Below are 27,399 nucleotides of genomic sequence, written 5' to 3'. Positions count from 1 at the left end.
ATAAATGAACTAAAAATGAATTAAAATTGATTTCAAAATGAAAAAAGAGAAGAAACAGTTTACAATAGAAATTAGAAATTTGATTGTGTGCAGTAGAGTCAGTAGATTCTTAGACTGCATGTTTTTTTTACAGCCTATCACGTTTGCAAGGAATCTTCATGTTTTAGAACACCACACTTATTTAATGCCCACAGGTAGGCATGGAAGAAATGCAGTGACAGCTGCCTGGATGAGCAAGGTCTGAACTGGTGACCTTATACAACTTCTAATCTCATTTATCTTCCTCTTATCTCTATTTTACCTTTTATCTTTTGAGAAATCTTGAATTGTACAGACTTCACTGTGGTATGAAGTGAACATTATTAGAGTGATGAAATGTTATTTTTTTTTAATTATTAGGGTAATATTAGATGTACTTGTCAGGACACCACTGTAATACCAACAGAAAACAGAGGTTCTTCTCTGTAGACAGCATCTAAGTCTTAAAATATTTGAGGCGAGGAGGAGGATAGAAATAGCTACTTACGTTGAAAATGCATTATTCTGCTTTTCACATCGTATTCCTTTGCAGTTGCCAGGTTCATTTGTCTCATAGTAGAAGTACAGCTGGTTCAATCCATTTGCAAAAGCAAGCAGCACAAGACAGTATATGAAAAGAAACTTCAAAATGTCCAGCAGCATTCTTCCTAGAGATATCTGCAGAGGTCCCAGGTGAGAATTTGCAGTGAATAATGAGATCAAGCGCAGGGAGCTAAAGATGTTTGCGATTGCAAACAGAGCTTCAGCCACCAGGGTTGGATGCCACATGTCCCAGCTCTCCCGTGGAACTAACCCACTATACTGAAAACAAGCAAAAGGGAAGAAATTACTCCTCTATTTTGATGCATAAATAAGCATGTCAGATTCTTTATAAGCTGCTCAATTAATTTGCAAATATCACAATAAATTTTCACAGCAGCAAAAATATTCACAGTTTAAAAAGTCTAACACTGCAAAAGAAATAGTTTTGAACACCTTGCTTTTTAGAATTATAGAAATTTCCAGCTGTACAAGCAGGTAAATGCAGGGCTGACAGTGATGCATAGAAACCCACAAAATCTCTGGCAAGTCAGAAGAAAACATTCAATCACCAAGTAAATTAATTATCAATTAATAACTAATACTGGACCAATGATGAAAATGAACCATAGCAAACTGCTTATGTGTCTCATTATCAAAGAGTCTGATCCCTGAAACCATGACTTCTGTTCATGCTCTACCAAAAAAAAAATCTTGAAGATGAAAGATATTTGAATTGAGGATTAACTACTAGCAGATTCATTGCTATTTATTTGGTCTCTTTAATCTGTTTCATAGAACATATCAGAGGAGAGAATCTATGCTAGGAAGCCCTCTAAGAAGGGGATAATATAATACAAAGCACATTTCAAAGGGCATGTTATCTGTATTTACCTATTCTACACCACAAAGAAGCACCTTCAGAGCTGCTGGGCATGCCCTTAGCAGAAAGGAAAGGGACTTCATGTGTCACTGGGGCCAGATGACACAACATAAACAGGCATCACAGCATTTCACCACACTCGCCCTACAAAACAGGTGATTACTCTCAGAGTGGTTCAGAAACACCTGAGTAACTTAAACATACATTCATTCTGTAGGACATGATCAGATGCATCCCAGAATCCTAAAGAAACTAGCTGATGTAGTTTCCAAGACACTCTCCATCATATTTGAAAAGTCCTGTCAGTCAGGTGAAGTCCCTAGTGACTGGAAAGAGGAAAACATTGCAGCCGTTTTTAGAAAGGAGAGGAATTTTAACCCAGGGAACAACCAACCTGTCAGACTCCCCCTGTGCCTGGGAAGGCCATGGAGCAGATCCTCCTAGAAGCTATGCTAAGGCATGTGGAGGGCAGGGATGTGATTTGAAGCACCAGCACGATTTCATCAAGGGAAAGGCCTTCCTGACCAACCAAGTGGTGTTCTATGATGGAGCGACTACATCAGTGGACAAAGGAAGGATTGCAGGTGTCATCATCTCTGGACTTGTGTAAGGCTTTTGACATGGCCCCTTACAACATCCTTCTCTCTAAACTGGTGAGAGATGGATTTGATGGGTTCAGTGGATAAAAAACTCTCTGGATGAGTGCATCCATAGAGAGATATTCAACAGCTTGATGTCCAAATGGATATCAGTGACAAGTAGCATCCCTCAGGGATCTGTACAGCGACTGGGACTGTTTAACATCCTCATTAATGACATAGAGAGAGGGATGGAGTGTACACTCAGCATGTCTAAAGATGACACCTAGCTGAGTGGTATGTTTGACATGCCTGAAGGACAGGATGCCATCCAGAGGGACCAGGACAAGCTCAAGAAGTGGCCCCATGGGAACACCATGGGGTTTAACAAGGCCAAGTGCAAGGCACTGCATCTGCGTCAGGGCAGCTCCCAGTATCAAGATAATCTGGGGAGCAAGGAGATTGTGAGGAAATGGAGTTGAGGTACTGGTAGATGAGTGATCACAGCCCAGAAACCCCAACCGTATCCTGGGCTATATACAAGAAGTGGGGCCAGAAGGCCAAGGGAGGGGTTTCTGCCCCTCTACTCCACTCTGGTGAGACTCCACCCAGAGTGCTGTATCCAGCTCTGGCATCCTCTGTGCAGGAAAAGACATGGACTGTTGGAGCTGGTCCAGAGGTGTACAGTAAAAATGGTCACAAAGAACAGGTGACTTTGGGGAGATCTTGTGGTCTTCCAGTACCTAAAAGGACCTCATAGCAAAGATGGAGATAGACTTTTTACTAGGACCTGTAGCAATAGGAATGAGCTAATGGTTTTCAACTGAAAAAGGGTAGATTTGAACTATATATAAGGAAGAAATTCTGTATGATGAGGGTGGTGAAACACTGGAACAGGTTGTCCAGAGAGGTGGTAGATAACCCATTCCTGGAAACATTCAAGGTCAGGCAGGATGAGGCTCTGAACATCCTGATCCAGTTGAAGATGTCTGTGCTTATTGTAGAGGCACTGGACTACGTGATCTTTAAAGGTCCTTTCCAACCTATACCATCCTATGAGTCTGTGATTCTATGATCCAAACTGTGAAAGGGAACTAGGCATTCTTTTGGATGCTAACAGTTGGCACAGGCCCCACACCAGGGTTTCTCTAACCAACTGGTATGCATGAGAAATTGTCCCAGTACCTGACAGCAATCCCTGGCACAATGCCATTTACTCATACACAAGCAGCCATAGCAGCTGACAGGTTTGTGGATTTGGGGATGTAAACTGAAAACTGAAAAATAGCCCATTAAAAAATTAAGAATTACTCAGCCTTACATTTCATTCACCTGTGATATTTTTTCTCTGCAGAGCAGTGAATTAAATCTAGACCTGCTGGAATCATAGATCAATACTCTCTTCATTAGACTATCCTCTATGCAATGATTATGCTCATCTGCCCCATCCACTATGGCTCTTTAATCCAGTTCTGATTGACTCAAGATCAGTGATGAAAAACAGGCTGCAGAAAACAGAATTTACTTACTGGAGAAAATGCCTAAGAGATAAAACAAGAAGAAAATGCACAGGAAAATATTTCCAGTGTTTTTGAGAAGAGAGAGATGCAAACTTGTCAGCATGATTCTTATAATATCTGAATAATATTTTACCACACATTACTGCAAATTCTCATGGCACTTTACAACCCTAACAGCTGAAAACTTGCATCTTTTAAATTATTAGGATTAATTGTCTGTAAGCAAAGGTTGATACTGGGCAGTGCAGTAGATACTCAGATTAGGGAAAAGTACACAAGGTGTCTAGGGGCAATAAAGTAAAATACAGTCATGGAGAAATGTAAAGAACATTCATGAAACTGGGAAAAGATGGCATTTTTGGTAGAGAATCAAAAGCATCAAACTGCAGACATATTTTAGGTGAGGGCAAGTAGTAGCAGATTCCAGAGAAGTTACAGATGTGGGGGAGTTGGGAGAAATATAAGGAAATACCCTTCCAAGAAATTAATGGGAACTATAGGACACTGAATAAGTATAGCACATGCTATACCAAGACACAAAAAATCAAGTTAAACAAGTCAGGTGTGGATTAGCCATATCTGCACTCTGCTGCCTACTCCTACAGTCAGCAAAGAGAAATGAGAATTTCTAGAGTAGTGGGAAAGAAAATATCCTACATAGGTGAGTTGCTCTTTAACTTCCTCATTTTCTCCTCACTGATCATTGGGGAAAGGGATAAACTGTCTTACAGCTCTAGTCTGGCAAGATGTGTCCAATGTCCCATTTTCTAGAAGAAATTATGTTTAGTAGAAAGGTGAGGAAAAAAGGACTTTGTCTATGATGTCCTGGATAAAAACACAAAACTGATTTGTTTGAACATTCAGAAAAGATAAAATGACCTTTTATTTTTAAAAGGGAAATCAGAGACACAATTGTGATATTTCAGTGTAACTGACCTTCCTTTTCTAGACCCAAATGCTTCCTGCATGTTTGGATAGAATTCAAGAGGTGTCACCATCATAAGCAGAGAGTGATGGCAGTTATTTTAGTGTTGAAGAAACATAATTTAAAAGACTGTAAATACTTGGCAGAAAAAAGTGAGAAAGGTGAAGGCCTGAGAGATAAATTTGGAAACTGTGTGAAATATACTAACTGCAAGAAGACAGCAAACAATATAAAGAAAATAATGAGTATAGAGGGTCTCTAACAACAACCCCCTATTGATTACACTAACCAGAGCAGAAGTTGCTGGAAAGGAATCTAGAAATAAAAAAAAAAAAACTTAGAGAACAAAGCAGATTTCATGTGAAAAGAAACATAGAGAGGAGTAGCGAAAAAGATTAGGTATGCTAAAACCAAGAACAGTGAAAAAGAATAAAAAATGTATCTTAGAGTGAAACCACATAGAACTGAAGTATTTCTTCTCTCACTCATGTTTGTCAAACTCTTTCTGTTCTACACAGAACAGACAATTAATATTGTTCTAAGGACAAATAAATTTATATTGTTCTAAGGAGTGGAAAATGGTAAGAGAAAACATAGCAACACTGAGTTTGCTATAAATCATGACATTGATATTCTGCAGTCCTCTGTTTGGTGACCCTAATGAATTTCTGTCCCTGCTGGAAATGCAGTCACAACCTTTTGACATGTAACAAAACCAACCATCACTTAATTTGATTAAATAACACCAATTATTGGCTCTGTGGTTGAAGGAAATATACATGGCATATCGATGGAAAATTAAGAGCAGAAAACAAATTGAGCAGAAATAAACAGTAGAGTTTCAAGGTAAATATATGATGCTTTTGCAATGTCAGCCAGGGAATACAAGGTAATAATCCTTGATCCTTACTCAAAGTAATTAAAATGCAAATTCAATATCTGAACCATGTATGAGAACAAAAAAGCTGAGTGATCACTGTTTTCCCATTAAAACAAAAGACGTGAACTCTCGATCTCTTGGAAACACCATGAGAGATAAAACAGACATGTAGATCAGGCTACCTGAATGTTTAATGGGCTGCTGGATCTCAGTCTAAGATCACCTCCTTGTTTCTGGTCACAAAGAGACTAGTCAAATAATATCCATTTCAGGAAAAGTACTTTAAATACTTTCATGGAAAGTCATATGTAAATGTGAACTCTTCCTATTTTAAAATGTATGTACCAATCTTTGCATTCATTATGTGGAATTTCAAAGCAGCAGTAGGATGACGGCAGAGGGATGGCCTAGAAGAGAGCTTTAGAATGGTAATTACAATGGGAAATTAAATCCATAATTTCTCAGGGGTGGAGAGGTGTTAATCTGCCTGTGTAAATGGACATTTAGTCTGTTAATCTGATAAAATATCAATCAAAACAATTTTACAATGCAAAATGCAAGAAGATGTTAGCTTCTGCAGAACTGGTAGCAGGAGAAATATGTAATCCTATTTACTACTGAACAAAGTAGACCTGACACAATGATCATTAAGTGAACAAAACAGTAAATGTTGAGACAAATAATGTACTTTAAGTACTTTTCAGAGTTCTTGCCCTGAATAGGAATTTGTTTCCCGACTAGATCTTCACGTCAGTGGCTGAGGCACGTTATCAGCAATATGAATTTGTATGTGATTTTCAGCAGAATGGGAAACAAGCAGGACTAGGTCCAATGCTCAGGTTTAACAAGTATTTAAGAGAAATAAAGTAGATTCTGCACACATATTGGCACTGTACTTTACATATCAGAACAAAATAAATTATATTAAAAAAACATAAAAGGAACCATTTTTTCTTAACGCACAATGATTTCTGCCTAAAAACCCTCAATAAAAACAAATGTGCTGCTTAAAATCTGTCATCTTGTACTATAAAAAGTATATGACAATATACTGTATATTATGATATTTTTATGGAGGAGAGAGCATTTTCAATGGATATACTGGATCTTTTAGGAAGACATGTTGATACAGAGACGATAAACGATAGGCCATTGAAAATTATAAGATGTCCTTATTTTATTTGAATACTGAAAACAGTTAGTTTGAGTTATCTTAGCAGTTCTCTCATCCTGAAATTATATGCTTTGGTCAATTTTACATTACCCCATCAGCTACTCTAGATAATATCCATCTACTTAACTACTGCATCAGTAAGTGCATTAAATGGGCAATAAACACTATATTTTACTCTGGGAATATTTATCACACAGAAGAGTAGCATGGGGACACTCATAATTTTATTCAAGGGAGTTGGTTAAAATGTTTTATTAGGTGGCCGGAACTGATCCATAGAAGATAGAAAAAATCTAAGAACTGACCTTATATATTTGGTTCAATAAAGACAGAAGAGCTGTAACTTAGAAAAACCTGACTGACAATGCTTAGGAAAAGAAAATTTAAGCTTTACATTAAAACATACTGGTTACATTTGGCATCCTCTCAATCTCATAGTGGCAAGCAACTCTGTTGCAGGCATTTGAAGGAATGTGGCAGGGTATTAAATCACACTTATATTTCTCTGTTCATTACTTCACATGTGTTTCAGCTGACTAGCACAGCTTTTGTGTATTGCACTGTATTCATTATGATTAAAATGTAAACACTAATTTGGAGAGTAATGGATGCACATTATCCCAGATACAGTCACCTTGGAATCTGATTACTGTAAGCAGAAGCCATTTGGGAGATGAAAGGATTATAATGTCTTCTAATCAATATATTCTGCAATTAATAATTGTATATAAAAAACATCTCCAATGCTTTGGAAACATCTATTTTAAATGAACTGTATGCTTTGTTACAAGGGACAGGGAAATGACTATTTATATTCTAGTCACTTTATTATGAGGCATCTTTGTGAGTAAAAAGGCATTTAATTAGTTTTTAAATGACAGTTCACCACTCTTTGGAGCACCTTCCTCTTTCAGGCTCCAAATTTCTTTGAGTGAGAAGGCTTCCAAAGGTTTGCAGCCACAGATCCAGCATGTCAGAAACCTTTTGTCAAAGAAGGCTGATGTGTCAACACATGACCTGGGGCTCTTTGTTCATCCCTGCTCCTGACTGGTTGACACATTTGTGACCAGACACAAGATTATAGAAATTAGAGTGCCTCAGTTCCTCTATGCCTGTGGCAGGGCTGCAGCAAGAACAGCTCCTGTTTGAGGAGAGGAAGCCATCACTGGCTACTTGACAGCTCTCTCCTTGTCCCAGTCAAAAGAATCTTGGCAGAGGAGGGACTCTCCTTCCATGCACACAGAGTAGCACTATTGCAACTATAAATTATCGCTGGTTGCAGGGAACTTGAAAAAGCTGAAGTACAATGTTGAGCCCAGTGGCCAGTAAAAATGGGCTTATCTCTACTTGCATGTGGTAAGAATTCTATGACAAATGCTAAAAAATTCTCAGATTTCCTTTCATATGTGGCTTCCTTGGACTTGAGACCATTTATTTGCTTAAAATATCTCATTTTTGGAGGAATTTCTATCATATTATGTATTCATGTAGAATACATACAAAAAGTTCACACAAGATGGTCTATGCCTTTGGAAAAAGGGACTGTTCTCTTGTAAGATACTTAAAACAGTTGAAATATAAGAATATTCACAACAACTCCATAAAAAGAATATAAAAATGAATACACCTAGACTCTAGCGACCATTTTATCCCATTCAGTTTTACTTTTTTATGTTGCACTTATAATAAATTTTAAAAATAAATTAAAATCTTGCTCTTTAGTTCCCCCTACCAATTTTGACTACATATTTTGGCAGTAGACCTGTCTGAATAGTGTAAAATAGACTTAGGGGCAAGAATTTCTCACTTAAAAAAATCAAAGATTAACATAAAATGTAACCATTTTACATATTACAGGTAATTTTCATTTCTCAAGAATTTAACAATATGATAGTTCAGGACAAAATAAGAAAACATTGCATGGGCTAAGAAGAAAAAAGCATAAAAAACAATATTTTGTTTGCTCTTATACTTGTCTAGTTTCCTGTCATTGCTGCAGAAGATTCATAGAGCACATCATACATCTCTTGAATTACTAAGCCTCAGGACCTCCAAACACAGATGAAAGATTGAAGAAGCCTGATTTAATTCATCCTTAAAATGTTGCTGATTTTTTTTACAGTTTACCTTTGTAAATGCAACGATTTTCAAGGAGATTGTTGCCAAGTACAGGGAGTTCATTACAAAATCCATGAGGTTCCACCAATCATGAATGTAGTCCTGTAGTCCACCATCCCACATCTGTTTAATTTCACCCCAGATAAAACCTGTAAATAGAACATAATTCATTAGGCAAGAATATTAAGTTTAAAAAGGTTGTGACTTTTCTAGACACTTAACTCATGATAGATTGATTCTCCTTAAATCTAGTGTAAAGGGAAGTTGGATAAGTACTCTAATTTGTACATCTAGATAGGTGAAATTTCACCTCTTCACTATTTCCAGAATTAATTTGTCACACAAAACCCCCCTAAAAAAATCTGCTTCTACAAGGACAACTTCTTTGGGTTTTTTTCAATCTCTTTCTCATTGTATCCTGATATGTATAAAAAGGGTTTTAAAATAAGTTACTGGTGTCAACCCAGTCCTTGGCAACTGATGCAATGTATTTCATACTGGAAAATTTGTGACTGCAGGTCAGTCCAACACAATTTATTTTGATTGGAACTCACACAATAAGGAAGAGAATTTCTATTGTTATTGTCAATGCTGAAATAAAGTGTCTCTTTTCCATATGAAAGGGTAGTGTCTTCAGAAGAAAGTCTTTTGCTGACACCTTCCTTTGGGACATGAAGGAATTGAAACTGTTTTCAGGTGTGCAGAGCACATATTGTGCTAGGCACAGTGAAACAGAAATATTCAATCCAAGTGGAAAATCTTGCAAGTTGTCTGACATGAACTTGGTTTAACAGCTTCAGAGACAACTGTGTGGACACTCTTTAACACTATAAAAGTTAAAAGCACTCTGAAGAAGATACTACACATTACGGTGGTATAATATATTAATAAAACAACACAGTACATTTAGATCCACATTTCACGTTACTATCTACAGAGATGTTTTGATTTTTCACAGTTAATTATTTTCTTGTAGGAATTTCTTACTTTGTGCTCATTAGAGAGGCAGAAATAATTCCAGTCTCTCACATATTGGTGTTCAGATACAGTAAATTCAACATGTCTTTTTTTCCCTTGCTCTTTTAGAAAATGATAAACAGATTTTGTGCAGGAATCTATAGAGCTCTGCATTTTCTAAATATGAGCCTAATTCACATTAAACCTTAACATTTTGTCGCAGTGGGTCTTCTGGTTGACTGGATGAAAAACTTGTCATTTTTCTCAATCATGATCCAAATGAAGTAATCTTTGGCCTACTCTTATTTGTGCCAGGTAGGTTTTTGAGTTATTACAATTTAATTTTGTAGTGTATTGGCTTAGATTTTCTGTCTCCTGATTGCTTTCAAAAGGAAAAGTCCTCTTCCTCACTAACTTCACCCTCAAACCTCAGACACATGGTCCCATCTTGTTTCTGTGTGTCATCACCAATAATCACAAACCTCAGGAGTATCTGAATCATCTGATTGATCCAGAAACTTTTATTTTCTTCTGTGAAAAATAAATTTTCAGCCATGCCCCCATCACCATTTCAGCATTCTGCAGACCTGGGGCAACACACTTGAGGAGGGACTTCACTGGGAACATGCAGACAGGAAAGTGGAATAGACCCATTTTACTGCCTACAACAGCCTAGACAGGCTGACTGAAACTCTATCTGTAGTGTATCAGATAAAACTAACCCAGAAAATATAGCAGTATTACAAAGTGAACACTTATTTTAAAGATGCAATCAACTGCGCTGAGTAACAGTGAGAGAACAGCAGAACATGATTGCACGGCAGGGGTCAATAACTTCAAATCCTGCTACACTGCTGTTAGCTGCCCAAGCACCATCACAAAAGCAACACACCTTCACAAGGCTACTAGGGCAGGCTCCTACATGCCTGCCCATTTCAGCTTTTCAAAGCCCTGGTCACTCGTGACATGCAGTATGAACACGGTGACAGCAGATCTGCCTCCCCCTTTTCTCCACAGTCTTCTCCAACTTTCATCACACATTCCATGAACTTGCAAATGTCCCCACTTGCTCTTCCAATACCTTTCAGGCACAACTTGCTAAGACTTAACCATCATCAGGTCATAAAAGCAGCTGCTTTGTGTGTGACTATATCCCCTTCACATTTCAGACACTGCTCTGAATCACTGCTGCTCCACCTGCTTTATAGCACATAAAAATCACCACTGCAGGAGAAGACCTGGCTCCAGGCTCCAAGCCAAAGTCTGTGTAATACAGATATGGCCCCTAAGTACCTTGCTCTTTTTCATTGAAGAAACTTTCATTTAAAAGTTGTAGGATCTTGACATTGGCAAGACTGCTATGGCACAGGAAGCAAACAGCTGCATTGACAGAAGATCCCCAAATAAAAAGATTTTGCAGAAATCAATGCACACATTCATAGTATGAACTAAACTTTTTTGTGACTCATCAGAGTTCAAATACGCTTTGAAAAGACAGCAGGAATAGGTTGGGATACAAAATAAGATGAATGCTTTAACAAGAGGCTTTAGGTTAATTCAAGTCTTCTGCGAAGATATTCTACGGTTCAAAACCAGCCAAAAATGGGAACTGACACAGACTGCAATGGGGCTGTTCTCTGTAAGATTGTTGCTCAGTATTGTATGCTTTGACAGCACTACCTAAAATATAATGGGATTGTGTACAGATTGAAAAAGAAATGCTGACTAATGCTGCTGCACTTCATCTGTTTGTGAGTGGAAAGCCAGACTGCTTTTCCAAGCTCTTCCTGGGCTTCAGAAAATGAAATGTAATTTTAAAGTTGACATTAGCAGAGAAATACTGACCTATTATAAAATAGTGGAAGAGAGTATATGGCTGTTGCAAATTTGATCATTTTGAATTAGAAACCAATTAATCCAAGCTACCGGCAATTGGGAAGTCATTTGGCAGCTGAAAGTTCTGAGTATACTTTGGGGACTTATAAAGGTGGTGGTTCTAATTATTTTTTTGGTTCAAGACAACTTTTATGTTCATCCTGATGCCTGTTCTTTTCAAGCAAACAGAAGTGGAAAACTGTAAATCCCATATTTTTGCTGGCTGTAAGAGAGATGTGATAGTTTGCTCTTCATGCCAGCCAAAGCATCTAAGTACAAACTCAGTATATAAATACAGTTACTGAGATCCTAAGTCACTCCAGAGAACTTGAAGTTGTTTGTTAAACACACACAGCCCATATATGCACAGGAGAGCTGCCCACACATATGTTTTTGAAAGCAAATCTTGCTACCAAGTCCTAAGGTTGCTCAAATTCACAATTCCAGGGCAACCTCACCATGAGAGCTGCAATCAGAGTCTTTGCAGCGACCAGGTCTCCATGGCTAGGAATTCTTAGCAGGGCTCATCTGGAGCAATGAATGTTGGAAGAATTGGACTCTCTAGAGTTCTGGAAATCCAAGTGTGCCTGAAGGGCTATCCTAGAAAAATGTACTCTGAAATCCCAGAGCCTTTATGCAAGGCTGAAGATGTCTCTAGGGCCTGGTGAGCTTACATGATGAAGGTAGTCTGAGCAACAAACCTCAGGGATTCCCAGCTGTGCTGTTCAGGTTTAATTTAGGGCAGACAGAGGCCTTGAAATCTTGTTGTAGATCAGAACTGTATCTTTTTACTGGGGGGAAGAAGTAAGACCACCCTTGCCTCCACAGGCTCTGACACAACATGCCAATTTTCTTCTGTTACATTCATTGGGAAAATCAGGAAAAGACTTGGAAAATCTATGTTTGTTTGTTTTTTTTTAAAGAAAAATACATCCAGAGATCAGAGCAGAACTATCTCTGTGACCTTGCACACTTTTCTACATTGAAGATTAATGGATAGTTGGATAGTACCTGATTTTATTATGAAAGGAGTCTTTAGGGCATTTCTAGACATGACCTGACATGTAGGAGAGAAGATATGCAGTGACAAGACTGTCTAATAGAGGCACTGCTACAGGTAGGAAAGAGAGAGTCCAGGCACTGCCTGATTATTAATGTGCCAAAGGAGCAACATCTACTGCATACTGACAGAGATTGTGTCAGAGCTACACTTTCAGAAGCCAGAAAGCTGACAGCTCAACAAAACAGAGGGGACACTGCCAGCCTGCACACACATATTGGGGAAAAACTGCTAAGAGAAACTAGCCAAAGACAGGGCACAGATCTAAAAGCCTTTTAGGAAACCAGGCTGGGAACAAGTTGCTTGCCCAAAGCACTCTTTTAGCTCCCTGTGAGGAAACAAGAATCTCCAAGGCAATAATCCTGTCATCTGCAGGTGGGTCAATCTTCCCACTGGCTGAAAAGGAAGCCATGGAGGATCAGGTTAATTAAAACAGATGTCTTAACTTCCAGATGCCTGCATTTAGCTGAAATAATTCCACTCAGAGCAGATTTCACTATTTTAGCTGGATATTCTTTGCTATATTCCTTTTGTCTATTTGCTCTATGTCTTGCCCATCTTTTCACACCAGTCAGATTTAACACTTGCCTCTTAGATCCTCACCTATCCATTCCATGCTGTTATCATTCATTGCCACTTACAAGGAAATTATAAACATTATACATCTCTTCCACCTCATTAATCAGGGATTTTAATTAAAAAGTTGAGGGTAAGACTTTCAAATACTTGCTACATTGTTTATACCCACACATTGGAGCAGTAAAAGAGAAATAACAGCATGGATATTTTGAAACAGTATGAGCAACAGATAAAAATTTTATAAATGCCCATGGCTTTAATGGGATGAAATAGATAAATTCAGGGCAGGAATCCCACAGACCACATAGGGCCTGGAATGACAGACACCATGGAGAAGTTTTGCAAAGCATTGCGAAATATTATACAGGCAAGCTGATCAATTGCAACCATTTGACTGAAGTCCAGTTTGCCTGAAGCGAGAAAGGAACTCAAATTGATCAGATAAAATTAATCTAGAGAAATTAAATTAATTTGCGAGCTAAATATTTTTTTTGCAGCAAAATTTTCTGAACATTAATGAAAAAAGTTGTTTCTTGTGAAATAAAGCCTACATATTGTAAAATAAGTTTTATTCAAACAAACAAAATGAAAATATATCTTAGAAAAACAAAAAGCACTGAAATAAAAATGTTCTTAGAAAAATAACATCTTTCATTAAAGTTCTCATAACTCTTAAAAAATCCTTAAGAATTTAGTAATATACTGCATAGAGTTAATGTTTAGATCCATCAATAAATATACACTGATAAGATTAGCTTTTATTTTAGATATTTAGCTATAAATTTTAATTTTGAAGCTGTATTTCCAGTCTTGAAATCTTTGGATATTAGATACTGAAATGTCTTTTAAAAAAAGTGGACCTGCTTCTCTTTTCATAAATTAGGACTCTGATGGCAAACCTTCCAACTTTGAGCAGGGTAGCAGCTCAATACTGTCATAAAAAAAATTCTTTGTTCCTTTGGATAAATGCTTGGGTTAAACACAGTATGTTTTAGTGCTGGCAGACAACTTCCAATTAGAAAATACTTTGGATCTATCCTGTTTGATCCTTTATAGCTACTTAGAGCTGTAATTTTACTCTTAAGGAACACATATCTTTGTCTCATGCAAAAGAAACAAACAACAAAGAAATAACTTCCCTCTGAAATCCATTCAAAGGTGTTTTAGGCTCTAAGGAAAAAAACTTAGGCACAGCCTTTCTAAATTCCTATGTTGTACTGAGACTCAAGCAAATGCAAAAACACATTTCCAGCAACTGTGGAAATTCACAAAGATTTATGCCAGATCTACAACACTGTTTTTTTTTGTTGTTTATAATTATAATTATAGTTAAAGTCTCACTGTGAACAATAACATCAAAATTTGTCAGAGAGATATAAAAAGCAATATCCTGAATTATGTTTGGTCTCAAAAAGTTTTGTGGATCCCTTCCTAATTTTGGCCTTACCTTTCCCACAAAAGGTTGGTTTCTCAGTGCTATTTTTCTTCCTTACCATTAAGTGATGGGAAGCAAGAGGTTCCTTGGGGTCAATCTCTGCATGCCAAGATCAACAACAGTATTTTAGCATGTTTCTTGGAGAACATATTTTTGCTGGGCTGTGAAATCATTTAACTGACAAAATCAACTTTGCTCTGCTATGTGATGTAGAGTTTTTCACAGCTATAAGAAGTGAGACAAGCTGCTAATGATTTAAAGCTCTATGAAGCAAAGGAAAGTCCTTCCAGGGAATTCAGTGAGTATTGATGAGGCTTGATAAAGCTCTTCTGTTTACACCTGGGCTGATGAACTGATTTCTGCTGCAGGTATTTGAAGGTACCAAGAGGCATCCTGGCATAATTCAGCGGCTTCCACTCTTTGGGGCATATTTTATTAACAGAGTACAACTATGGGTACTATTTCCCATGGTTAATGCCTCTTTGTGAGAGGAAAAACTGTGCAGTGTCTGGGTCCTATGTCAGGTCAGGTAAAGAACTGGGAATGATGTGGCCAGAGGAGCCATTAAAAGTACTTCCCAGGGAAAAAGTCACCTGGCTTTTTTTTTTTTTTTTAATAATAGAAACAAAACATTTTTCTTTTGCCTCCATTTTGGAAACAACAAGACCATTCTAGATCAATCTTAAACTACAAAAAGCAACACATCAGCCAACATCACCAACAACCAAAGAATAAAATAAAATAATCTATATAGAAAATATTTACCTAAAATACTTACAACTTGAATTAAAGTAATCAAGTAAAAGGTCCTATTATGGCAAGATACAGGCAGTCTGGAGAAGAAGTGGCTCTCCTGATGTTTAAATAAATAATTTAGTTACTGAATCCAGTTTTGGAATACTTAGCAAAGAAGAGATATTAACCGGCTGAAATTATCTTAATGGAAGGACTTCAAGCTAAGTGGGATTTGGACCACATAATGTGTAAGAAGAGGAGGTTGAGTGAGCTGATATTGTTCAGGCTAAAGAAGAGAACACTAATGGGAGGTGAATAGTCTCAAAGCTCAGTTGGTTAGGGCATGGTACTAATACTGCCAGGCTTGTAAGTTTGATCCCTGTACGGGCTGTTCACTTAGGAGATGGTCCTTGTTGGTCCCTTCCAATTCAGAATGTTCTGTGATTCTTTAAAGCTGTTGTCATCAACTACTGAAATTGCTGTTTTTGAAGAGCTGGAGCCAGACTTGTTCTAGAGGTGCACATTGGAAGGATGAAGGATGGTTGCATGTTGTGGCATGAGATACAGCCTGAAGAATGTGACCTGTCTTTGCAGTTAGCCTGTGTTTGGCAGTAGTTTGGACTTAATGGCCTTTTGTGGTTACTGTGTGCATTATCCTTCCTTAAAAAAGTTTTGTTCCTACTTTGTCTGGGTTTGTTTTTCTCCCCTGTTCTATATATGTCACTATTGGTTATATACTGTTTCATCTTGCCAGCCATATTACCTCTATATTTGCTCCCAGAAACATGTCAGTTCATACTACATGTTTATTTTTTTACACAACACTTTCTTGACCTAATTTAGAAGATGATGCACACTGTACTTGCTCCCTCTATGATCAGTTATTCTGAAGTGTCCTGCTGTGCCATCAGTTTGGATGTACATCGTGCTAAGGACTGACAAGACCATACATTCCCGTACATCCCACCAGCAGTTTGCTAACCACAAATGTTTGCAATTTTGCACAGTTCCCAAACATCCACATTCTCTATAGATTCATGTACTCCAACAGTACAAACCATTCTGAAAGAAAGGATGGGGAACATGTTGTTCAAGAGATACAGTAAGGCTGTATTCCCGCTCCAGGCAGGCTTTTGAACAATGCAATTAAAATGAACATATAATATGACCATAAAAGAGCAAAAAACTCATAAAAAAAAAATCCCTAAAAAAATGTCCTTTGCTACAGTCACCCTGAAAAAATGGCAGGGAGCTTTTTAACCACAACTAGTGAACACTAGATTTTTCTGGTTGATGCCTTTCTCCTCTGAAATTTGTAGCATTTGCTGGTGAAGCAAATGACCACTGTGAGGACACTGAGTACAGTCACTGCTGGGTTTGAGGCCATGGTTTAGGGCAGAAGAACAGCTGTGACAAACGTACAAGGATCAACATCATCCTTACATGAGCTGCAGTCAAGGCATACAGAGGGTGACGTAGGGTCTTGTTGGATTTCCCCTCTGAATCACTGCTATCATGCTCAGAGGACACAGTGATGGGGGATGGGGGATATGATGCTAGATGATATGATGATAGAAAAAGCTGTTATCCCTTGTTTTTTTCCCAAGATGATACTCTTGATTTTCTTCTTCATTTTTCCAATGGTGATGGATTCTTAAGTACAGTAAATAGGCCTATGTTTTTGTAGTGTAAAGCAACAGCCAATAATAAGATGACAATTACTTTTCCTTATAAGCCAAAGCTTGTTTCTTACTTTTTTAAGTGCAAGGACAGGAGATTCTGATTCTTCTTTCTGAGAAATTTTTCAACAACTACTTAAGGTTATGACAGCCTTGTAACACTGACTTACTGTTCCACGGATAATCGCCACATATTGGAGCATCACTTGTGTAATCATCTAATCATGTAAAAGACAAAATTAATGCAGAACTTTCCTCAAGAGACTTTTGAAATGTAAAGTCGATAGTCTCCATGGAAATGTAGGCTAATACAAGTTTTTCCTCAGAGCCTCCTACTCTAGTGACACTTTTAATTATGTGCTAATTATGCACATTCAGCCTTCTATTACATAGTAGTTGGAAAATGCTAATTACTATTTGCTCACTGGGGAGCTTAGGTCACTATGGACAGTCTTGAAACTTCTTAAGTTGCATGAAATATTTGTGTCCTGAAATTCATGCTAATGAGAAACCTGCAACAGTGAGCTCTTCCTCTCTAAATTTTAAGAGAGATAGCATTAAAATGCAAACTACAACCAGAGCTATTTGAATTAAGAAAAACAAAAAAAAATTCTGTTTGAATTTGACATGCAGCTGCTGCAGGATATCCTTTTCCCAAGGAAGTACTTGGTCATGTTGCAGGTTTCAGAAAAGAACTATAACACTAGAGCCACACTAGTTTTGACTCAAATGACAAATTTTTTTGTTTACATTCAGAAAATGCAAAAGTATCTCTATGTACCTCAGATATAGTCTCCCTTGAAGAGTGCTTAATTTACTCTTTTTAAGGATACTGCATAATTTAATGGTTTAAAGAGATGAGACAAGAAACTAAATTGCAGCCTGGAAACAAACCTTAGCTTATTGATATGGACTTAAGAAAAATATTAAGTTTATTAAAAGATGACTAGACTACAGTTTGTATGTATAATAGGAAAAGAACAGGGTTTGGCTGAGATTCATTCCTTTAGAAAAACAACTACCACCACCAAAAAGCACTGAAAAAATGCAACCAAACAAAAATCCATCAAAACAAAACGAACAAAACCAACTACCTCAACAAAAAGCAACCAAACAGAAAAAAAAGCGAACATGAAAAAGACCTAAATATATGAACAAAAAAGCTGAAAGGGACATGTTCATCACATGCTGTGAGATGGAATGTCCTGGGGAGATGTGGGTCTCCTTCAGTGGTATTGGGAAATCAGGTACCAAATTAATTGCCTTAAATTATGATGGGTGAATCTGAGGCCTTATTATTTGGCTGGGCTAAGGCACTACAGGAACCAAAACCTGAAAGCTGAACACAGATAATGTGAAATTGGAACAGGAAACTGCTAGTTAGGAAACACTAGAGATCAGTGTGCAAAATGCATCATTTTGGATGCAAGAGATTTTGGAAGGCATGGTTTTTCTGAACAGCACAGTCTAGATTGACTATAAGCTATTTAAGCAATGGTATCAAAATACTGATCTTCACCCATGCTCATGAACTTTTGTTTATGGATGTGGTTCCCTTGACTTGACCTGTACTGCTTGCAGATGAAGGGTTTGTTCAGCACAGGCATAATCCAGCCATATGAGTCTATACTGAAAATAATGATGTTGCTTTTAGAAGTGATAGTCATCTCAAACACCATAATTCTCAGGGTTAATGGCTTCTTCAAACAAGTGCTTTGGGAATGCTGAGTCACATAAACATCTTCCTAAGTAAACAACTATGTCAGAGGTTGAGGGCATTAGAGGTTCTTCCTCTTCTCACTGAGTGCTTTCTGGAGAGGAGCTAGTCACTAAAAATTTTCAATTGCCTTTACTACAGAAACTAGCTCTTGCCCTTCTCAAATTGAGCCTCTTTCTTTCAGCTCTGTTAAAAGACAGGTTAATGACAAAATACACTTTGGCATATCAAGGTCTATGTGTCAGCTGTGCATTTGTTCTTATCATCCTTTAGCCTCAGGATACTGTGATAGATACTGACTACCTGCTATTTTGGAAGACCAGACAGAAAAGATACTAATGTCTCCTCTGGGCATGGCACAGCACAGAAGAGTCTCCTGCTCCTCCTCAGCATTGTAGCATTTATTTCTAAGAAGGTAATGTATAAAGGTAATAGTTTTTATATTAGTTTCTCATTTCTTGATGGTAAAAGAGTGGGAAAATTAACTGGAGGAAATTTTTCTTTAAATATTTAAATGTGAATCTTGCTTACAGAAATTAGTCTGGTTTGTCTATAAGAAGTAACAGTCAAGACAACCTCCCAGATTTAATGATTTCTTTGCAATAATCTTAGACTTTGGCTTTTTTAATGTATTAGAAATATATACCCAGCCAAGAAAAACACACCTCACAGTGAAGACTGGTGGCGAGCACTACTGTGCTCACAAATTCAACACTATGCAGTAAATTATATAGGATCAATGGGGCCAAAAGCCTTGACAGTTACATTGATCTAAAGAAACCCACATGTTTGGGAAAAATAGAAGAAACATTTTGGAAGAAGTTATCTTAATGAGAAGCTCTGGGAGAAGTAATGGTATCAAAATTCCACAAAAGTTTCAGAAATTTTCGTGCAAGTATCTGTCTATGTGATGACAATTTTAATGAATATATCAAACCTAAATTATTGCAGCCAAGACTACTGAGTCCCTCCTTCTGTAATTTTATTTTAGACAAATATATTTGTCTAAAAAAATATTTTTGCCTTAAATATATTTGCCCTGACCTGGTCCAACTTGTGTTGATACTTAAAATAAGAAAAAGAGGAGAGACCACAGCACACTGAGAGGAATTACCACCTAGCAGGGTAGACACGCAGAGTTAGGGAGCACCTAGGATAATAGGATCACAAGAGGGATCACGTTTAAGGATGGCATGGCCCACTGAAAATAGGCTTTCAATAATCCCAGCCCGAAATTTTTATTTTAAACTATGAGGATAGAGAGGTAAGGTTTGTTTTTTCCTTTCTATTTTAAAAATGCTATGGAATTTTCCTATTCTTTCTGATTCTGATATAGGATGTTTGGTTTGAATTGAGTGACAAGTTTTGCACCAAAAAAATAGTCTGTGTGCATATTTTAATGAAAATACTTGAAAATGCTGTTCATCACTGTTTGCAATAGGTGCATCTGTCATTTAGAAAGAAGTGTACTGTAGGTAACTAAGGTTAGTAATAGCACTACAGAAATTATACTATGCCTCATTTCCCTACATGAAAAATAATTCTTGTAGTAAAGGAATTTTTTTTAAAGTAGGTTACAAAATTTTAAAAAATAGGTACTTACAAGAACCAGAACAATTTCTGGTCTGGATGAAATAGATATTAAAAAGAAAATAAATATATGTTTCAGGGCACTGTGTAATCATACGAAGGAATCCTTGATATCTTTTATTTTGCCTCACTGTAATCTATCAGATGGTAACACTTTGGATTTTCAAACTCTACTGTTTGTCTACATTGTCAACTACTCTTGAGGAGCTGACAATGTAGTTGTCAACTACTACTACACTGGAGGAGCTGGACCACCTGCCTGCTTTGGTAGGGCAATAATTCATGATAGAACTCTGCTGTATCCTGCCTCAGGAATGCCTGGCAAAACCACAGTGGTCAAAATACTTTTCACTGTATTTTCTTTAGTAATACATTTACCCAGGACCCACGGTAATATCATCCACTCGACGATGGTTGGAGGGGGTCCCTGCATGCTGAGGTCTGACCTGTCGATGTGCTGAGAGGCAAGCAACAGCAGGAACAGAAAAGTCAAGTATGATGCAGTATGGCAGATAAATTTGATAAATGGCTTTCGGATGAACAGCCCCAATGGGCTTTTGGGAGCTATCAGGTAGCAGACAGAGAAGACTGGGAAAAGGAGTCCTATCACAACACATGTCAACATCTTCACTGCCCAGTGTCGCCTCCGCCATCCGGGGAACTCGTCATACCAGCGGGATGCGAGCAGCTGCTGGCAGTTGGGCTGAGCAACAAACTACAAAGAGAAGAAAAGAAGAGAGTTAGTTTCTCACTACCTCTGTAAAGTTTTTTCATTGTATGTATCTTTAATAGATAGAAATTAAAAACATTAAAATAAATCCACAGCCTATGCAAGCCCATTCATACTGATTGTATCAGTAAGACAAGGCTGGGTCAGCATGCCTTTCCTTCAATGCCAAAATTATAGTGCACAAAAACAAACATTTACTTTTCACAATAAAGCTTCACCTCTGCATTGGTTGGGTACACAAGGAGACAACAGACAGCTAAACACATGGACTTCAAAACCTGACTTAAAACTGAAAAGCAAGTTCACAAATACATCTTATTTAATCAGCAACATTTGAGTAGAGAATTCACAGCACATGAAGTAGAAACCAAGGAGCACAACTGAGGTCTGCAAACAATGAAACTGAATTCCACAGCCATGAACAAACTGTTCTCAATATGTTCCCTGCTAATTCTCTAAAAATCAGGTTTACATGCTTTAACACTGACAAAACTCTTACAGATGCTTTTGCAAAATTGCAAAACATTTACACAATGTGAACTTAGCACTAGTATTCTCCAGTGGTTCACCAACCCTTGTCAGGATACACACCTACCCTGCGTGATATTTTATGGTCTATCTGTTATCATTATGAGATTTTATTTTTTGGAATATGATACTTAAAACTGAATTTCACCAAAACACCCCAAAACAAAGTAAACATTTAATATTTTTCAGATAGCTTTTCTAAAAAGTATATATCAAGGTTTTATGTCATACTTTTCTTTGATCACTAGTTCCTATTTCCCCACTGTTTTCTTTTATAAGGGTGACAGAGTATCAGCACACAAGAGTTGACATAAAAGGCATAAAATAGAAGCAACATATGTATGAAAGAGGGCCAGAGTTTCATTAAAAAAAATTAGCATTTTCCTTCTGTTACTCTGGTGGTTTGATGCCAGCTGGATGCCTGGTGCCCAGCAAAGCTGCTCTATCATTCCACTCCTCAGCTGGTGAGCAGAAAGAGAGAATATAAAAGGAAAGGCTCATGGGTCAAGATAAAGACAGGGAAGGATCACTCACCAATTATTATCATGGGCAAAACAGACTCAACTAGGGGCAATTAATGATTACCCATTAAACCAGAGTAGAATAATCTGGAATAAAATCAAATCTTAAACCCAGCTTTCTCTCACTCCTTCCTTTTTCCCAGGCTCAGCTTCACTCCTGAATTCTCTATCTCTACCCCCACATGGCACAGGGAGATGGAAAGGAGGGCTTTGGTCAGTTCCTCATGTTATCTCTGCCACTCCTTTCTCCTCAGGGGGAGGACTTCTCAACTCTTCCCCTACTCCACTGTGGGGTTCCTCCCATGGGAAACAACTTTCTATAACATGACTCCTTCCCAAGGGCTGCATTTCTTCATGAGCTGTGCACTAACTTCTTTCCTCTTCTTAAACCTGCTATCCCAGAGGCACTACCATCACCAGTGATGGATTCACCTTTGGCCAGAAGCATGTCCATTTTAGAGTATCTAGCATCCAACATGAAAGAAATGGGGAAATTTTCTGGCAGCATCTCACTTAAGAAGCCCAGCTATCAAAATCTTGCCATGCAAACCCAATACACTCACACACGTATGAGTCTATTACATACAGTGGATTAAACCTCTAGCTGAATACTTAGTAAAGCTATACAGAAACTTTTTTCTCTTATTACAAAATTGTAATTTTTCACTAAATATTTTCAGATTTCAACTCGAATCAAATGTTATTTTGGAGTCTTACATTATCTTGATAATACTTATAACCACAGGAGCCAAGTTCCTTTGGGGATGAAAAACAGGTAACTTCTCAAACTGTTTCTAAAATCATTGGGATTACTACTAGTAAAAAATGCTCTTTAGATTGGAATGAAATGAGAGTCAGCATGCACCTTTCTATATATGTCTGTATCTTGTCAGAATTGATTACCTCAGCCAAATTCAAACCTGGTGTACGTTAATGAAATGCCAGAGTCTTCAGTAGAGACAAATTTGCGTACCAGACACCAGCAGTGAAGCTGCCTCTGACTGTTGCAAAAGATAAGAAAACTTACTCCTACTGTAAGGATCTTGAAAATAGCCTTAAAGAAGAGCAACAGAATGTACTCCTCCTTTAGAAAAATGCATTCTCAAAGTTTCACATTGTTTCTTTCAGGTTATGAATGTCTGGAATAATACTGTATGTGGTCAGAGCAGATGGTTTCAAAGTTAGGCTTTTGCCAAGTTTATTTTCCCTAAAATATTTTTCAACTTAATTAGTTTGAGTAGATACAGATAGGTGCTTTGCCAGACTAGTGAAAAAGTGTGAGTCATTCCTCAATAAAATATTTTTCTCTTTTTGCCCCAGAGAGTAACAGGTCCATGTTTGCTTCCTCCTCTTCATAATATCTTCCCATTACTAAAGAATGGGAAGATATTATGAAAGAAATTACAAATCCTCTCACCTAAAGTAAGCAGTGCCTAAGTCTTGCCTGTGTCTCCATTCTAAACATCCTTGGCCACCCTTGGAGAGTTGGGGAGCTATGTGAAGGAACAGCTGCCAGGGTCTAGCAAAGCCTGGTGACAGATGTAGGGGACCTACTCCTTGCCAAGCATGGTTAAAAGGGAATTAATTTTCCTGTTTGCAATGTAGAGAAAATTAAGTAAAAGACAGGAGTTTTTCCAGTGTCCAAATACTAGGCTGCCCTGGGACTGGGCAGACCAGAATTGATGCAGAGGTACCTCATGTCATGGGGAGATCCTGGCTGAATGCACCAACTGGAGCCTGCTCCACAATGGAGTGGATACTGCATTGCTTAGTTCTAATCTTTAAACAGATTAATATGCAAAACTGTCAGTGTTAATAGAAGAAGCACTTCTGAACAGGCTTAAAAAAATGCCTCTTGTCTTCTAACACCCATATTAGGTTTTATGGTGTTGGGACTGTGTAGCTAAGGTATAATGTGTCAAGGATGGTGTTCTGAGGCACAGGAAGTTTTTTAGTAAGTGCAGAAAATTTTCAAATCCCATACACTGAAGAGACAATTTTCATAGTAATAATTTCATAAGAAATCAGCAGTAACTTTTCTTCAAAATATGACCACGACAAGAGAATTCTAGCACTAGTTGGATCCTCTAAATACAGAAGAAAACTTGCATAGACTTATGCATTTGGTATAGCTGGAGTCAGAGGAAGCAGCATTAGTAACATGCTTTAAATTACTTGCTTGACATAAAATGCATAAGAAACAACTAATGGTATGGTAGGGAGCAAGCATATGAAATACTATGTCTGCATTTAGAGAGCTGTATGCATAGGGAAGCAGCTCTAGTGCCAAAGGCAAAGGTCTGTAACAGAAAACACAACACAGTGTATTTATCTACAGATGATTTAATGCATTTCTGAAAAGTCTAAATATTCATGCTGGTGTTTTTTAACAACACATTGGCAAGGTTGGTTAGCAATGTCCTGAAACAACAAAAATATCTGGCTCTTCACTGAAGACTTTTCTTTATTGTTCTGAGCTTCATTTGCCATATAATATTAGCTATGAATCAATCCAAAGTATTTTTCAGATATTTGGAAAATTATCCTGTGTCTCATTTGGAAATTTCTTTTAAAGTTTAATTTATCAATAAACTTTATGACATTATTAAAAATGTCCAAACTAATTCTCACAGATTGGACTACTTCTTTCATTTTTGTGGTCAAGAAATTGCCTTCATATGCTATGAAATACAGTCAGTATTTATTAAATTAGCTACATTAGGTTTTGAACAGGTAAAAGTTATACCCTGATGGAATAAAAGTGTGCTCAGTGGTGAGCCCTACAGTCTTGTTCTTCAGCTGCACAGGAAAGGTGAGTTTGTCACTGCTGGTCCTTGCGGAGGACCAGAGGAAATGAGAGGAAGGCACCTTTTTCATGCTTCATAAATAAATATTTAAGAGCATACAAGAACTGGGGTAGGGAAACCTTCCTGGGACTCACAGAGGAAATGCTGCCCATGTAGCCTGTCTCACAGGCATTACTTACAGGTAACAAACAGTTAAATAGATAAAATTATTTAATCTGTGATTAATATATTTTATTACTGACTCCAAATTCTTATTATTCTGTTAATTTATCCACTGAGAAGCCCTTCTCTACATAAAAAAATAAGGACAAGTCTTAATGACAAAATTCTCTGGTCAATTCACATTTATACTATAACCATTAGAAACTTTTCTATTAGAAAGGACAAGTAAAAGTGGATGGAAGAAAGACATGCTCCAGCACAGAACAATTCCTGTATAAATGGATGGCATTACATATAAGGTGATCACATATTTAATCTAAATAGACATGTAACTCCCCTGATGAACTTGGAAATAAAAAAAAATTAAAAACTATTTTATACAAGTATTTTGTGACTAGCAGAAATAGAAATACTCTGTGTAAATAATTTGCCAGTTCTGCATTGCCTATGCCAAAATATTTTCACTGTAGTAGAATTTTCTTCCTTAACTGGCAAGATTGGAGGTATTCTTTTACTATTCTTGAGTATCTTTTGTCAAATAACATAATACTGTCAGTATTATGTTATTTGACTTTGATATTGTCTCTACATAATTAGCAATCAGCAAGTTTTTATTTTCACATTATGATGGCTTCCAGCAGTTTGTAATTACACAAGGGATTTTGCTACATGATTATTCCCAATTTCACATCATTAGCTCCTTCATAGAGTGCCCATATGAAAATGTTCTGGTATTCACTTTCTTAGTTGTCATGCTGGGAATTGGCTCTTCCCTGAGCCCGTTGAAAAACAGAAATTCACAGCACCAACAAAAATAATCCAGTATAAATAATATCACAGCCTGATTCTAGAGTTATCCAAGCATATACGTAACACAGAATTTAATTTTCACTTCTGATTAAATCTGATTTTGCTAGAATGTATCTCTCAGTCAATGAAATTATGAAGAAATAACACAACTGATACTATTAACTATATATAGTCTTTAAAGAAAGAATAATTTTAAAAATAATGCATCATTAGAATAAGCTGCTAGCTCTTTACTGTACCACAATGCTACCTTCAAGTATTTATTTCACTGTTTTCTGAAATACAGAAAGATATAAATAACCTGCACTTGTAACAAGGTGCTCATTTTTACATTTATAAAAGCAGCCTAAGAAAATCTGAGGTCCAAATTAAATTCTCATTCTGACATCAATAGATGGTTGAGTATGTTATATAATAAAGGATGTAATTTGTCATCTAGAAGTGAAAGCTGTCAAAGAAAATTTGTTTCCTTTCTGACATATACAAGGGAAGTATGCTGTAGCACAAAAAACTATGATAGCATTCTCTAACAGATTAATGGCATTAATTAATTTTTTTGAGGAAGAAACAGCTGAAAACATTTATCACAGACTTTCTTACTAATACTTTTTTGAAGTCATAGCCAGATTCTCTGTTGTGTTGTGCTGTAGTGCCATTACAGGCACACTGGTAGGAAAGATTTGCTCTAAGGTCTGCTGCTTTGTCACACACTTCCCGATGATTGTGCTCCCATTTGACAAGACTAAAGCTCAATTGCTTTTTCTTTCTCTAGAATACTTTACTTTTCATATTTCACAAATTTTCACAGATATTTAATGAAAACTTAACTCTCCTATTTAGTTTAAATTCAAATTTACATGTCAATATTTTCTATCTATTGCTTGTGAAAAGCATGGGCACTAATGAAAGATTCAAGTCCCAGTCTCACTAAGAAGACTCCTAAATTTGGTAGGTTGTTTCTCCCTTTAGAGATGTCACTGCATATTCTTTTCTATATCTTCCCCCAAAGGCTGTAATTGAGAATTTCAGCACTTACTCTGTGAGAACTGCTTCATTAAGACAAACAACATTTAATTGCAATTTAAATGTTTTCATGTTATTGACTAGATCAGCTCTATATTTTCCTTTCCAAAAGCTAGGGGCCATGTTCTGATTCCTTTGTGTACAGTTATACTGAGTGTTTTCTGCCTCAGGCCAGAAACCCTGATTCCTGCACCAAATCCTATTCTCAGGTCCAATCCGTCTAAATGTTGTGCCAGCTGGAGCAGACCATCTCAATAATCATGATTAGTGCTGGATGCAAACCACTGGTCAACTTTTACTCAGCTCTATCTGCAGCTGTGTCCTTAAAGGGACCAGTGAGCTCACTCAGTGTCATGGTTTAACCCCCAGCTGGCAACAAAATACCATGGAGCTGCTCACTCACCACCCCATTCCTCTCAGTGAGGTAGGGAAGAAAATTGGAAAAAAGTAAAAAACATGGGTTGAAATAAGAACAACTGAACTAAATAAAACAACAACAACAATAATAATGGTAAAGAGAGTGAGGAATAAAACCCAAGATACGCAGGTGATGCA

At 37.3% G+C, this 27,399-nt stretch overlaps 1 protein-coding gene across 4 annotated transcripts in view; it reads right to left on the bottom strand.

Annotated features, from left to right (window-relative positions):
• TRPC4 (transient receptor potential cation channel subfamily C member 4) overlaps window positions 1-27,399 on the bottom strand; it is a 129,107-nt gene that overhangs the window by 16,056 nt on the left and 85,652 nt on the right. For 3 of the 4 annotated variants that reach the window (XM_021541883.3, XM_021541882.3, XM_077781425.1), the window contains 3 exons: window positions 20,642-20,978; window positions 8,646-8,785; window positions 527-840 (listed from right to left, as the gene is read on the bottom strand). In XM_021541883.3, coding sequence (XP_021397558.2) covers window positions 527-840; window positions 8,646-8,785; window positions 20,642-20,978 — 791 coding nt within the window. Of the gene's footprint in view, window positions 1-526; window positions 841-8,645; window positions 8,786-20,641; window positions 20,979-27,399 lie in introns of those variants that run through there. The other variant, XM_031504617.2, reaches the window with a different exon arrangement.

Source organism: Lonchura striata, chromosome 2 (assembly GCF_046129695.1).
Source record: "Lonchura striata isolate bLonStr1 chromosome 2, bLonStr1.mat, whole genome shotgun sequence".
Taxonomy (NCBI): Eukaryota; Metazoa; Chordata; class Aves; order Passeriformes; family Estrildidae; genus Lonchura; species Lonchura striata.
Note: the sequence above shows the minus strand (reverse complement) of the source record. Positions and strands in the feature narration are given on the sequence as shown.